The following is a 16,722-nucleotide window of genomic DNA, read 5'->3' on the forward strand; positions in this document are numbered from 1 at the left end:
TACTTATAATTCAAAGTCCCTCTGGGCGTATTTTTGTCCTCTACAATATAAGATCAGGTAGAGCGCTCTATCTCATATAGATTTCCAGGTACAAACTGACAACAATGTTCCTTGTATTGTGAAAAACACCTAATTTTCAGCTTCAAAAATCATCACCAACTACATTGTTTCATTCATAATTTCATAATCTGAAACAAAGGTTATAGCAAAGTTTTCCGTCCGATTACTGGATTGGGAGAAATAGCTGAAAACTGGGAAAATGAACTGAAAATGCGAGGTTTTTGGGCCACTCTGTATCTAGCACAAGGAAATTTCGCATGAAGAGATTGGTTTTGTACTTCTCTCATGTATCCAAATAATATATTTAAAAATCATAACTACAATTTAAATTACAAGCACACCTCATTTTCTATGTCTATACTGACTGGACTAAGAAATTCCTGTGACGACTATAGAGGAATCAGCTGGTAAACACTGCTTACAAAATCTATAGCATGATTATCACGGAAAGGATGCAGCCTATAATGGAAGTTGTCCTATAATGGAAGAGAAATGTGGCTTTACTTTTAAATACTACTTCACCAAGCCCTATTACCCTACTTCACCCTATACTTGAGAGGGGGGCGCATATTAAAATCTCGCCCCGGGCGCCTATTAACCTCGGGGCGGCCCTGCATTTAATGTATAATTTCACAAGTTTACGAACATTGTGTGTTCAATTCAGTGTTGAGTGTGAGATCTTCAGTTTTGCAAAAATAGACCAATTGACAAAGGAATTTGGAGAGAATGTTTTGAACACAATGTTTGACTGTGCAGCTTTGTTGGTACCAGTTATGGGGTGAACATATCAAAAGACCCCATCCCTATCCGTTGTGCTAAAGGGATGAAGGTGGTTTAAAAGTTGCATTTTTCAATGTTTTGCTTACACGCTCATATCTTGAGAAAAATGCGTTCAACCGACATGACTGACTATTCAGAAATGAAGCTTGATTAATTCTCTACAATATTTTTGTTCTGTGGTGATTTGTGATATCAGACTATGACTATACCGGTAACATATAAAAAACTATTAATTATATACTAATATAATTATTCAGGTAGTGTACCGGTGAGTTAAGTAATTAAAGAAATATCTTCATCAGCCTACTAAAGATTAAAACATAGTGAGATGTACGGTACCGGTAGCAGTCTAACCAGGTTTTAAAATAACTAGGTATCAATTTGAAAAATAGTTTGACAATAAAGTTTAATTGTAGACTATTGTATAACACTTACCTGATACTATTTGGATGATAACTCATTTTTCCCGCACTATTTTACACTGCAAACTACATTTCCACGACTAAAACTATATAGCTATTTAACAAATAACAGAAAAAAAATGATCTCACTACACAGGACAGGGACAAACTGTCATTCCATGCCATGCCATGACAAATTCAAATTTATTTTATTCATATTTCAAAACACAATATCGACATTGGCATCATCAAATTAAAATATCGATAGCACCAAGGTTTCGATACTTTAGATCAATACCCAGAATTGTCCCGATACTACAAAAGTATCGATACGAACTTAGTACTTGGTATCGGATCGGATCAAAACCAAAATATCGATACAACTTGAGCTTACTTTAGTATCTGAAGACAGTATGAAGAGGTAACGCTTGATAACATGATTTGTTCTAAACTTTCATCTGTGAAATTTCTTCAACCTTATTTTGTGATTTTTTCAATAATTTTGAGCAAGTGAATATCGCAACATCGATACAATCTATCAAGGTGTAGTATCACAACATAAATATCGATATAGAAAATAATAAGTATTGATACTTTTGTTTGAAGCAAAAGTATCGATACAATAAAACTATCGGTATCGGTCCTATCGGATCAACCCTATCGATACCCCATACCCATGCACATGGCTGTTGACGGAAGCAAATCAATATAACCTATAAATTCTAAACTAGGAGGAACATTGATTATTTGAAAATAATCTATGAAAAGTGATATAGTTTGGGGTTTTTCTTGTTTAAGAATAATATTTAATACCTGAAAATGATTGTGAAGTGTTAGAACTATTAGGGATATGTCATGATTTTGTAGTAATTCAATTGTACAAGCCAAGTGAGATTTTGTTCCATGCGGTGACAAATTGCTAATTTAGAAATTTAATTTCTTATTTTATACCATGAAATTCATCTTACAAAATTCAATACATTCATCAAATGGCTCTAATAAACTCAGATTTGGAAAAATCTGTTCATTATTCCGGTCTCCCAATTTGGAACTTGAAACACCAGTTCTATTAGTTAACACAAAGGTAAGATGCTCTTACTACACTATACCTATTATTCAATGATATTCTACTACATAACATATCTTTTAAAGTTAACAAGAATTTTTTGTTCCAAAATTCTTACGTTTTAATCGATTCTTGAGTCTTGACCGCCACGTAGTGTCGTGTCATTTCATGAAGATAAAAATAATTATTTATATTTTATGTAATTGGGTCTACTTCTCTACTATAACTCAAGAAATGTTCGATATACTAGATAGCCTATACTGGTTTGTTCAACTTACTACATAGTTACAACTTACATAATAGAGTTTTTTTTACCAAATAGGCTACTTGAACAGTGTTCTAAACTTGCATATCTATGTGGGCGAACCACATGGTTTTTGGGGTCAGACAAATGACCATGCAAATCATGTCATGATTTAACATGTGTAAAACATAATATATTTTTCTCGGGCAACTCCCGTGTTTTGGATGGACACGTCGAACTGTCGGTTCCGGCTCCCTAAAAAAAAAAACAGTCGTTAGATCATGTCAGAGGCCCTGAAACTGATCAGTTACGACCTTAAAACTCTGACACCAGACCTGAAACAGGTCACTCGATATTATTATTATTATGTGAAAAATTACCGCGAAAAGTGTACTCCATAGGCGTACAACGATAGATGTATTCATTGGGGCAATCGTAACGCAACTGGCTTTGTGACTTTACTTTTCTCTTGTCGACTGGAGTGTTATTATTATGAGTGGTAAAGAAGAGGGGATCTATGAATGTCAACTGGCGGAAATATTTAAATGTGCGGACAGTATTGGAAGGAATTATTACACAGTTCTTACCACTACTCTTTATGTTTTTATGTAATTATTTCTCACGTTTATTTTGTGTTTTTCAGGCTGGTAGCGTTATGCACCTGAGTCACGAAGTACTAATGAAAATTGATGGTCTAATACAATGTCTACAAGTTCCTCTTTCCAATAGTGCCAAATGTTATGAAGGAGCGAGAGGGTTCAAGAGAGGTATCGTGGAGTTTGCTGGAATGAAGGTATAATCATAGATAAAATAACTCTCATCTGGTACTGGTGATACAATAAAATTGACATAGTTTTTCCATTTATTGTAACAACATTTTGCAGACAGAATTCCAGATTTTTTTGAGTTCACAAGTGACTACTCCAATTTTTGATACTGTACCATAAAAATTAGTGTAATACGCGATCTATCCAAGTAATGCTTGGACATTGATCCACGAATGCTTGGAAATTGGTCCTGGAATTGGAAATTATTAAAAAATCAAGCCTATTAGATATTTGAGAAGAAATTGTTTGTTTTCTTATACTTGAGTATTTTTCACCTACACCTTACTAACTGCTTTGTTTACAAGGTATGAACTTTTTATAATGTAAGTTTATCATTGTTAATTTCAGGGCTACCTATCTTACTGCTCGGTCCATGATCCTGCGGAAATGTTGATAAAGGGTAAAAATGAGAAGGATCAAATTTCATTAAACACCTGCAATGGAAGGATATATCTCTCTGTTCAACGGTAATTGATATATATTATCATAGAGAAACAATAGCGTAAGTAGATATCCCATGGTATAGGGCGTTTATGTCGCAACTTCTACTGTTATCTCAAGCCGATTACTGTCTATCTACTTATGCCATTGTTTCTCTATGATATTATTTACTATTTGTAATGAATAAGGTATTTGATGAAAGAAAGAGATGCTAAAAGATTGGTACTCATTCATTTTGAGGTTCTAAAAATCCACAAATAAATAAATAGAGCAAATATTCAAATTTTGATCAGTCAATTACAAATTCTGTGTAAAGACTGTTTTGTTTCAATGAAAAACAAAAATGTACCAGATTTCAATTTGATTTCTCATTTTTCTAAAAAGTTCATCATTCGGTTCTTCAATATTGTCTATAATATCATTGTCTCATTCATTTAATTACATTGAATAATACACATATCGAATCATATGAATTGTGGTTTTCTATTCTCCATGGTTTAAAATGAATAGCACATTATTATTATTATTATTATTTTTATTGATTCAATGATACAAAATTATTATTTAAAATAATTTGGGGAGGATCAACAGGCACAGCCCAAAACTGTTCCTCCCCCGAATTTTGATTCATTAAAATAGTCCAGAAAAAAGGTTATGTTTCCTATGTTTACATGATGAATCGAGTAATAGAATTAGTTTACAATAATTGTTATTCATAAAATGAAGTGTTGTACAATTAATTTAATCAAATCCTGTCATAATTATGTAAGACTCTCATTAGTTTGATCTCATTGAAAACAAAATATTCTTCCAGGTACATGGAGATGATGGAAGTGTTCCAACCTGACATCTATGAGGCGTTATCAGATAGCTATAACGACAGCAATAGCTCTAATCGACGTTTATGTAAATCAACTGCAAATTCAATCAATTACTTCGATGAATGTATGAGCATACATGGAAAAAGTGAGGTTGGTATCAGGCATTTTATTCATTTCATGAATTAATTTATTCATCTAATTGAACTCATTGAATCGAAATTTTCTATTCTTCATGGGTTAAAATGGATTGCACAAGATGGTATTTATTTTGAAAAATGTATATCTTTTCTAATGTTTTATTAGAAATTGTAAAGTGTGTTATTTCCAATCAAATAAGCATCCTATTCATTTTGTGGATACATTTATTCATTTGATTACATTGAATTATATACATATCGAATCATATGAATTGAGGTTTTCTATTTTCCATGGTTTAAAATGAATAGCACAAGATGATATTCATTTTGAAAAATTTGTATCTTTTGTAATGTGTTATCAGAAAGTGAAGTGTGTGTTCCAACTAACAAAATTTAGAATTTGAATACGAGATCACATAGGCTATAAATATATTAATTATTTTAAAAAATAGAGATAAAATGAATGTAATTTCCTATAAAATATAAACAATCAATCAGATTATCCAAATAATTCATCTTGATCGACTTGGAAATTATTTGAAAGTTGAGACAATAGTTATTTGTGCAACTAGTGCGCAAAGTGACAGTTTTCTGCACCGAAAGAAACGTTTACGCCCGAGCCGTAGGCGAGGGCGGAATGGCTTCTTGAGTGCAGCAGAGGAACTTTGCGCACGTATTTTACATTTAATTTTTCCTACAGTTACCATTGAATATGAAAAGTGGGTAATTATGGGTAAAATTGCCTGAAATGCATCAAATGTTTTTCTGTGTAATTTTATTATTACTAAATAAAATAGAATAATGTATGTGTGTTTGAATGAAGGGGCGGCTGTGTGGGTGGTGGCTGTCCTCAAACTCGGTGTCCTTGATATTATGACACACGTGCAGTGAGGTATACCACAGTCATTGTTACCAACTTAATTTTTGTTTTCGTGCACTAATCCTCCATATAACCCACCAACTATTTTGCGTTGCCATGTTGCAAATCTAGAGTGCAGAAAAAATTTTTCCCGCACTAGAGCGGAAAAGTGATTCTTTGCGTTCTGTATTCAGTGCAGCAATGGTCACTTTCCAAGATAACTGTAGGAAAAAATATTATTGGAGTTTCTCAATAAATTCTAAATTTCAAACCTGTTCAGTCACAAATCAAGAAGTTTTGGAGAATTAGTAAAGTATAGTTAGATGAATTTCATGAGATAGTATTTCATTCCTAGAACGACTCTTTTGCGATATAAGTTCGACATTTCATTCTCTTATTTTGTGTTGCAGATTCTCAAAAAAGCCTCCGTATTTGGAGTAATTGAAGGCGGATACAACTCCATTTACAAAGAGAAAATAGCATCTCATCTACTCCTGAATCCCAATGTATGCGGATTTGTAATTGGTGGTCTACATTCCAATGGGCCAGAAGTTGAGAAAATACGTTCCAGTAGTATTGAATCTGTGGTTCATCAGACTTTGGTAAGTATCAATTAATATTGGAAAAACTGTTGGATAAAAATATTCTACTATAATGTTGAATAAAAAAGACTAAGAAATTTACAGATTTAAACCTGTGGTTTTTTAATAATTTCTTAGTCTTCTTCATTTAATATGAATAATTACCACAATATCAACTTTTCAACTACACAAAAAGTGATTCTACTAGGCCTATAACTTAATCAAATAAGAAAAATACAAATTTCTTAAGAAACATATTTTATACCTTCTTTTTCATTCATTATGATATTTATTATGACTTGACACTATATACAGTAGATTGTTTTAGTTAATTTTTTATATTAACATTCTAAATTCAATTCTACTTGATTATTTTGGGATCAAAATGTATGTGTTTAAAACTGCTGAAGAATCATAACCTCTTTTGGACTTATATGCAATCAAAATTCGAGAATGGAATAGTAAGGGCTGTCTGTACGCCTGTTTTTTCGTTACCAATCATTTTATGATTAAGTTGTTTTGTCATTGTTGTTGAATTATTCAAACTTTTGGAATCAATAGAGCCATAATAAAAGAAAAAAAACAAACTATGAGTTCAAGATCACAGTACTTAGGGTCCAACCCTCAAGTGAAATCCTACTTTTCAATTATTGTGAAAAGAAAAAAAACAAAGAATAAAAATAAAGAGAATTATTAACTCAATAATGTTATGAAAATTAATTATCAAATCATAAAAATATTAATCTTTATTATGAATATATACGTATATTTGCGATTTAATTGATCATTGATAACAAGAATCAACGATCAAAAAATTTGGTCAGTTGTGAAAAAATAAAAATTCTACCGGGATGACCACAATCACAATTCTTTTGAAAATGACACGGAAAAAGAAAACGTGACAACTATGCACTTCTATGAAATGCACTGACTTGAAACAAAAATATTCTTGAGAACAAGAATCAAGGATTAATATTAGGTCAGTTGTGAAAAAAAAATTCTACCGGGATGACCACTATCACAATTCTTTTAAAGAGGACAGGGAAAAAGGAAACGTGACAACTATGGACTTCTACGAAATGCACTGACTCAAAACAAGAATATTCTTGATAACAAGAATCAAGGATTAATATTAGGTCAGTAGTAAGAAAAGTAAATGCTACCGGGATGACCACAATCACAATTCTTTTAAAGAGGACACGGAAAAAGAAAACGTGACAACTATGCACTTCTATGAAATTCAATGAATTGAAACGTAAATCTCAACTTAGCTGTTCTCCTTGGTGTCAGTCGATATCTGCAGTTTGAAACTGTAGAAGATACTGATATATGTAGAAGTCTGCTGGGAAGTTGTAGCATATTATTTTGAATTTTTGATAAGTCAATAATTATTGATTATTACATTCTAATTTTCAGAAACTCTTACCAGAAGACAGAGTGAAAGTTGTACATGGCTGTTTCCGGCCTGATGTAGTCGTGAGACTAATAGAATTGGGCGTCGACATTTTTGACTCCTCTCTAGTGGATATTGTGACGAATCGTGGATGTGCGTTTGTTTTCGGCTGGAGATCGTTAGACAAGTAAGTAATGATTCATCTCGAACACTTTTGATAAGTCCTCCTTTAGAGTGATTACAATTCTATATTGCATATCACAACTACAGTTTTCTCCACGGCATATTATATTATTGGGATCTAGGCGCTCTAGATCGAAATTCAAGTGACACTTTTTCACTCACGAATTTGAACGGATGGATAACATAAACAATATGCCGTGGAGAAACCTAAAGTTGTGATATACAACATAGAAATAGTTATTTGTATATCTAGAGTGAAAAGTGCTGTTTTTTCTCCCTGAGGGAAAAGTTTGAAGTTTCTCCCAACAATTTTCCTGAGGGAGAAAAAACATTTTTCACCCGTGATATACACAACATTTTTCCTCCACCTACATTTTTATAAAAACTGCAAATAAAATAATTTTAAAAAACGTGCGTGACCAAACAATGTGTTACAACATAATCTAAAAAGTAAACAGAAACAGCTGGATTGTAATCACAGTTATCCGCCGACAGCGCTATCTGTCGGCAAAAATTGTAACAACAATGGCCGCCACAACTACAGCTATAGTGGAGTTCCCGTTTCAAATTTGATTAGTTAATAAGGAATATTCGTTGGCTGGTATTTTGAATAGCATGGAATGAAAAAAAATTATACATTTTTTTAGTATAGTGATATGAAGTTTGTAATAATTTTAGCATACAAATATATATTTCATATGTTGATCAAATCTGGTTGAGGTATTGAATTTAGTTGGCTCAATGACTACTCTATATGCTTCTTCATCTGATCTTAGACCTTCTTACTTATTATAATGTAAGTTTTTAAAATAGAGTTGCTTCCCATGTTATTCAAAAGGAGTCACTTTTCCTCCCTAGGGAGTTTTTCTGTTTTTTACTACCGAGAGCGAAAAAGTGACACTTTAGTATTATGTTTCAGGGAGTAAAGTAAGTACTTTAGACAGTAGGTGTAGGAAAAGTAATTAAAATAGTTAATTTTATTTTTTTCTAGAGATTTATATTTTTTCTAGTGATTTGTTACGTTGTTAAATTTTGCTAATAAAGAATTGAATTGAAAATTGAATTGGAATCACTCCAACGGTTTCACTTCAATTCTAACGAATTCACCAGTGAAGCTGGAATGGCCGTAGTCGAGTGGATTAGAAGCTGGCTTCATAATCCAGAGGCCCGGGTTCGAATTCCAGTCCGGGAAAGATATTCTTCTGGGGCCACTCCCGTGTTTTGATGGACACGTTACCCGTCGGTCCCAGCTGCCTGAAAAGCAGTCGTTAGGTCATGTCAGAGGCCCTGAAATTGATTAGCTGCGACTGAAAATTGTGACACCAGACCTGAGCTAGCCAGGTCACTCGATATTATTATATCAGTTGAACTAATCATTGATGACAAACTGCAGTATTCTATACATTGTAAAAGTGAACGATAAAAACGAAAAAAAATGAATTATATTATTTTTTCTCATAGTCATCCAATCTCAGCTGTTCCATGCATGAAACACTATCTCCGTAAACAAAGCCATAGTGCATGACAGGTGGTTGATGGTAACGTCAGCACGGGTAGGGCTCCTACACCAATAAAAACACTAGCTGATATACATCAGCTGAAATCAACACATTTTTATTGGTGTAGGAGCCCTACCTGTGCTGACGTCACCAGAATGCACTATGGCTTTGTTTACGGAGGTAGTGCATGAAATCAAGCCAGTAAACTGCTGTTTACAGAACAAATAAACATATGATTCTCATTACAGCATACTACTGTAATGAAACCATATGTTTTCTTTATAGTCGAGTATGTTTCTAGAGCCGAAATAGGAACAGCAAAACTGCTCCAAAAAATCAAGTTCAGCGCTCTAGGGAAAAGTTTTGTCAACTTCCACAAAATTCCTGATTTGGAATTTGTAAACTAGGTTATGTTTATAGAATGCATGTAGTAACTTCAGCACAAGCAGGTGGTAATGTTTTCTATTTCCTAATTATTCTTCTTTAGATTATTATGACAAAAAATAGTGTACGTTACTTGGACGTGAATGTCTTTTGCAGCGCTCAAATGAAATTCTAGTCTCGGCTAACGCCTCGACTAGAAACATCATTCTCGCCTGCAAAAGGCCCCTTCCCGACTATGTGACGTAAGATACTATAACTGCATTCTGGGGGTACAATAAATGAGCATTAAATTAGAATATGAACATGAAATATGAAATTATGATCTGTATCTTGTACTCTATGATACATAAATACCTCTTACCTGCAATATTCAATATCCTTGCCTCCATGGTGCACATTGGGTAACGCTAAATGGACTAGCAAATAATGGCGGTCAGACAAACTTATGTTCTCCTGACCGAAAACTACATAACATCTCAAAGAATTTGGAAATACACAGTGTATATCTAGGCATATACTTATTGACTATCTCTCATGAAAACTTTAAAAAAGTAAATACCGAACATGCTAAAACTGTATATCAAAGATGTAGAGCACTTTACAAAAAATCATTAGATGAGGCCAAGAGAGAGTCTATTGTTTCAATTATAGAGTCCTCGAATAACAGTTGAAGGAAAGCATGGCAAATAATCAAAACGATATCTTCAAGTAATAGTGTTCAAGATTTCACTACTCCAATGCCAAATATCTTGAATGAATATTTCATACAGTCGGTTGATGATGTTCATGAAAAGATAGTGAAGCCATCCATATCAGCCATCGAAATGCTAAATGGAAGTGTTGATAAAGAGCATAATGCCACTTTTAGTTTTCATGAGGTCAGTCAGGAAGTTATCTCTAGAGTGGTTCATAATCTAAAGCCATCTAAAAGCGAGGACTTCTATGGCCTATCCAGTTGCCTTCTTAAAAGTATTGCAGGTGCAGTGGTACCAGCACTGACTCGATGTATAAACATCTGCATTTCAAAAGGTATTTTTCCTAATGTGTTAAAAGTGTCCAAGGTCGTTCCGGTTTATAAGAAAGGTTCTAAAGAAGAACCGTCTAGCTTCAGACCTATTCAGATAGTGCCTGTGTTTTCAAAAGTGCTAGAGATTGTCATGTACATACAGGTATACGAATATATGATAAATATTAGAGTGTTATCAGAACATCAATTTGGTTTTGTGAAGGGAAGATCTACCACTGACGCCTTTGATTCCCTGATAAAATTTGTGATTGAATCATTTGAGAGTAAGTGTTTTGCTCAGGCCGCATTCTGTGACCTGAGCAAAGCATTTGACTGCGTGGAACACAATATCCTGCTGGATAAATTGGCATTTTATGGAATCACTGGGAAGAGTCTCAGTCTCTTTAGGTCCTACCTTAGTGAACGCAAACAGGTTGTATGTGTGGGCAATAATAAATCAGATCTTGCCAGAGTGAAGTATGGTGTCCCCCAAGGATCAATTTTGGGACCTCTCTTATTTGTGATTATGATTAATGATCTCCCTCTCTCACTCAATAGTAAGACTGTGTTGTACGCTGATGATACCACTTTTCTTCATTCTCACTCAGATGCACACACACTAAAGAATATGACAGCTAATACGTTAATAGAAGCTTCCAAATGGTTCAGAGCGAATGGCTTCAAATTAAATGAAGACAAAACTCAGTTTCTGACATTTAGCCAGAGAGATCACACACTAAACAACAGCAATAGTATCAAATTCCTTGGATTAATGTTTGACCCCAAGTTGACTTGGGAACCCCACATAAATTTCATTACTGGTAGGCTAGCTAGAGTTATTTATTTACTGAGACAATTGAAAACTTCAGTTCCAGAACAATATCTCAGGAACTCATACTTTGCCTTTTTTCAAAGCATAATTGCCTATGGTATCTTAATATATGGGAATAGCAGCCACATGAACAAAGTATTATTATTGCAAAAAAAAAGCAGTCAGAGTTTTGTCAGGTGCAGACTATCTGAGCCACTGTCGACCTCTTTTTAAGAAACTTAAACTATTGACAGTCATAAATTTGTATATCTACAATGTAACTATTTATACAATGAAAAACTTACCTAATTTGAAGACAAGATGCAAAATTCATGCTCATGATACAAGATATAAACATCAAATTGACATACCATATCAACGTCTCTCCACAAGCATGAAGCATTATGACAGCATAGGACTAAGAATCTATAATAAGTTACCTACAGAGATCAAATGTTGTGCTAACATTGTTCATTTCAAGAAATTACTATTTAATTGGCTTGTTGGAAGACCGTTTTATTGTTTGAACGAATTTTTTGATAGTACCTGAATGAATGTATTTTGTGTTCTATATTTTGTTTACTGTGTGACTTTGTCAATTACCAATGTTGGTTTATGACAATAAAATTTATTTATTTATTCATATTTTAGACTCATGAGCTATATATTTGTTGTGTATCTGCCATACGCTAAATAAATAAACCTGCAATAAATACCTCTTTCAATTTACGTTAATCTGGTCTCTTTGGTTTATTGTGTAATAAATCTAAAATTATAAACATGAAATGGTATGATGTAGATTTAATAATGCATTCATCTTATTTCCAGGAGTGATGCAATGGTTAATGGTAACAGTGATCACGCTGTCGACTGTCCTGTCAAGGATGAAGCTCCATCATATAAGCTTGAAATATCAATGAAAGACAAGGTGTAAGTTACCACTCATCATCAGTTATCAATCACTTATCAATTATTTAATCTCTGTACTCTACAAATTGGACGTTTTTAGCTTCACTATTGCCTCTACTTCAAACTGTGGTCTAATATTTATAGCAAAAATAATTTTTTGAGACTATTTGAAAAAAATTATTATCACTAAACTTTCAAGATTGTTTTTCCATGGTGGAGTGATTGAATACCAGCTTAGCTTTATCAACTACATGAATATATGGATTTGGAATAAATAAATGGACTGGGCACAGGCTCATCTAATTTGTATGCTAATACCTTTACTATAGGCTAAGCACAAGAAGGATAATCATATTTGTGAGTGACTCTAATAAAATAAATTTCTTTCCCTTGCTTGTAACAATTTCAGTTACTGTTTATTCTGTTTGAATTTCTCAAAGTTAGTAGCTATTGAACTAAAGTTACTATCCCATCAAATGTTTATGCTAATAGCTCTACTATAGACTAAGCTCGAAATACCAGATCGTGCTAATTAAAAGCGACTTTTACCAAATAAATTTATTTTCTTAGCTTGTAATAATTTCAGTTAGCCTACTGGTTAACCTGTTTGAATTTTTCAAAGCACTTGGTATTGGTTGTCTGAATATCCATTGTCTTTGAAAAATACAAAGTAATGAAATTGTTAATTGTAATTCAAATTCTTTCACATTCTTGAACATTCGAAATAATATTTTTGGAGTGGAATCAATTTACCTTTTGAAAACATAAATGTGATAGTCGAAAAACTGGTTAGTGCTGACGAAATCAATTTCCATGTTCATTTATCAATTTATTGATGATATTGTACCAAATTAATTATATTTTTAAAAATAAATTCATGGTTATTACATGTGAATTATGCTCCCCTTCTTAGTCCTTATTTTATTAGTCCTTCCCAATCTGTCTCTCATCCTTTATGACAAAACATTCTCTTTACTTGAGTTCATCAGCCTATGTCAATCTATGATCAATTGTACTATGATTATATTGTTTTTCTCAATTTCCTGATATTTTTCCGATTCTCTATAAAGTATGTTCTATAATATGTAGATTATGTGATTCTATGGTTACTTATACTATGATTATATTGTTTTTTATTCAATTTGCAGATATTTTGACGATTTTGGGCCGTTGCTTAAAGGATGCAGCTGTGTTGCTTGCCAGAAGCATACCCGAGCATATATTCATCACCTATTCCTCACGAAAGAAATGTTGGGACCAGTATTATTAATGATGTGAGTATCCTAATATATTGTGCTATTCAATCATACAATATCGGGCCACCGAGCTTCGCTCGTTATTTTTATTTATTGCTTAACAGAACACAATTCTCTAAAATGATCGTGTTTATATTTCACAGCTGGCTATACATCAGCTTATGAATTTCGGGGATGCGATATTTTGATTTTCCACAGACTCACTCGCTCACTCACTTTTTTACTATCCACAGATGACGAAAGTCTCAGCTGTTTCAGCCAAGAATGAATTATCCTTTTAATATCGTTCAGCGAGTTTTCTCAAGGATGAGACCTAGTGCAATCGAAGTTTTATATCATAAACCTACTATGTTCCAAAATTTCGTGAAAATCGTTAGAGCCGTTTTCGAGATCCGTTGGACATAAATAACCATAAATAAATATAAAGATCTAAAAATACAGAAATTGCTCGCTTAAAGTAATAGGATTGAATTTACGGTCATTCTGGTACGAATAAAATGGTATGTAAAGTAAGAATAGCTTGATATACAGTTACTATATAACCACTATAGTTACTGTAGCTTAATATAGTGAGGTCCACGTTATAGTGGCAGTGAATAAAAAATGGGAAACCAGCGTTGCCGATTCTCTACCTTGTCACTGCATTCAATAGAAGACAGCTGGTACCGGTATATCTGATGTAATATTAACTGTTAATTCTTGTTTAAAATGATCTATTAAGTTTCATTTGTCAATAAAATATATTATTCAATGTTTAATTAATAAATTCCCATAATTGATATACTATATAATTTTGTCAACCAATTATATGTTTACATTGTTAAAAAACGATCTTGTATGTAGCGGAGCTAGACAAGGATAGCGCTATCTGCTTTGTCTAATGATAGATAAGAATAGCAAAACCAATGTTCATCAAATACTGCCATTATAACGTGGACCTCACTATAGTTAGTAGAGAACTATAAATCGAGAAATATTCAATTTTATTTGAATCAGAGATCTTGAGATAATGCTACAAAATGCAATATTGAATTAATTGTTTCAAGAGCTCGATCAATTGAACTCTTCAGTTTTCAGCCATTACATTTCATGAACATTCTTAAAATGGAATTATAAGGTTTTATCTCAAACCGTATTATAATTAGCTTAATTGACAGCATTGAACGTTTTACTGCAATCTGCAATACCACATTTGATTGAACATATTTTTTATTCCATGTCATATTGCTAATCAGATATTCTATATTTTTGTAATGATGTATGTAAAATTATTTTTTCCTCCACCTACTGTCTAAAGTACTTACTTTACTCCCTGGAACATAATACCAAAGTGTCAATTTCGCTCTCGGTACTAAAAAACAGAAAAACTCCCTAGGGAGGAAAAGTAACTCCATTTAAATAACATGAGAAGCATCTCTATTTTAAAAACGTACATTTGAAATAGGTTAGAAGGTCTAAGCTCAGATGAGGAAGCATATAGAGTAGTCAGTCATTGAGCCAACTAAATTCAATACCTCAACCAGACATTTGATCAATATATGAATTTATGTTTGTAAGCTAAAATTATTACAAACTTCATATCACTATACTAAAAATATGTATAAATATTTTTTTAAACCATGTTATTCAAAATACCAGCCAACGAATATTCCTCATTAACTAAACAAATTTGAAACGGAAACTTCATCATAGCTGTAGTTGTGGCGGCCATTGTTATTACAACTTTTGCCGACAATAGCGCATAGCGCTGTCGGCGGAGAACTGTGATTACCAGCCAGCTGTTTCTGTTTACTTTTTAGATTATGTTGTAACACATTGTTTGGTCGAGTACGTTTTTAAACATTATTTTATTTTCAGTTTTTATAAAAATGTAAGTGAAGGAAAAATGTTGTGATATACACTTATATCACGAATGAAAAATGCCTTTTCTTCCCCAGGAAAATTGTTTCAAACTTTTCCCTCAAAGAGAAAAAACAGTACTTTTCACTCAAAGAGAAAAAACAGTACTTTTCACTCTAGATATACAAATAACTATTTTCTAATGAAAATTTATTATTTACCTATAAAAAACCTTCAAATCAGTTTCAAAATGATAGAAAAACTCTCGAGATGCCTTATCATCTCACTCTTGAGACAAAAATTCTTGACAATTGTCTTATTTTTATAGTAGTCTCAAAAGTAATTCATACCAACTTAATATTTGTGGGGGGTTTCAGGGCTGTGAAAAATAATAGTCATATATTTCAAATCTCAAATAATAATGATTATCAATTTAAATTTTCTTATTCCTTTGTATGTTTCAGACACAATTTGCACCATTATCTGTCATTTTTCACCTTCATCCGGAAAACTATAAGAGAAGGACATCGAGTTGAGATTATTTAGCATTTTCTGTTATTAGTTAAATTTTACTCTAATACTGAAATGTGATATTTTCCAAAAACTCTTTTTCCTAGCAAATTATCTCTGAACTTTAGAACACCATTTATAGTTACAAATAGACAACGAATTTTTTCTGTTTTGATTTTCTTAGGCTAACCATTGTGATTTGTACTTAATTAAAATATTGTAAGGTAGGACACCAAAGTATGGTCAGTGAAATATTCCAATAATTACGATAACAATCTAAAGATTGAAATCTTCTAGGATAATCTGTTACTAATAGTATTAACTTGGATGTAGTGTGTTGTCCTATTTATTATAGTGCTACATAAGCTAGTAATTAGAAACAAGTACCTATTCAAATTCACATGGGAATTGATCGCACGTTAACTTTTATTTTTCATGTTATAAGTCATTCCAAATGACGTTAATCTATTTATTAGTCTACTTATTTTTTTAAACAATCCATTTATATTTTAGTGTTGGTTTTTCAAAATACCTTAGTATGTAATCTTTTCTAAAAAGATTGCATAAATGTTCCATTTTTTCCTTTTTTTATAGTTTTTCATTCTTCTATTTATTAAGTTATTACATCACATCACATATATGCCTGTTCAATTAATTTTCTATAACCTACTCCTATTAGATCTCTGATAATGAACAAACTTGTTCCTTGTTTCCT

At 32.6% G+C, this 16,722-nt stretch overlaps 1 protein-coding gene across 1 annotated transcript; it reads left to right on the top strand.

The window, feature by feature from the left end:
* The first annotated feature begins 1,924 nt into the window (after nt 1-1,924).
* On the top strand, nt 1,925-16,642 carry LOC111046894 (queuine tRNA-ribosyltransferase accessory subunit 2). Its single transcript, XM_039431579.1, has 9 exons — nt 1,925-2,325; nt 3,195-3,344; nt 3,727-3,845; nt 4,634-4,790; nt 6,047-6,238; nt 7,634-7,797; nt 12,322-12,423; nt 13,551-13,676; nt 15,962-16,642. Exons 1-9 carry the CDS (start codon nt 2,194-2,196, stop codon nt 16,041-16,043), a joined length of 1,224 nt encoding a protein of 407 aa, XP_039287513.1. The 5' UTR covers nt 1,925-2,193; the 3' UTR covers nt 16,044-16,642.
* The last annotated feature ends 80 nt before the right edge of the window (nt 16,643-16,722 follow it).

This window comes from Nilaparvata lugens, chromosome 6 (assembly GCF_014356525.2).
Source record: "Nilaparvata lugens isolate BPH chromosome 6, ASM1435652v1, whole genome shotgun sequence".
Lineage (NCBI taxonomy): Eukaryota > Metazoa > Arthropoda > Insecta > Hemiptera > Delphacidae > Nilaparvata > Nilaparvata lugens.

What these genes read in the sequence shown, in the direction of transcription:
- LOC111046894 (XM_039431579.1), top strand. Translation starts at nt 2,194, where the DNA reads ATGAAATTCATCTTACAAAATTCAATACATTCATCAAATGGCTCTAAT. An exon ending in TGGAGTTTGCTGGAATGAAG is followed by an intron (nt 3,345 to 3,726) that starts GTATAATCATAG and finishes TGTTAATTTCAG; the next exon opens with GGCTACCTATCTTACTGCTC. An exon ending in GGACCAGTATTATTAATGAT is followed by an intron (nt 13,677 to 15,961) that starts GTGAGTATCCTA and finishes TGTATGTTTCAG; the next exon opens with ACACAATTTGCACCATTATC.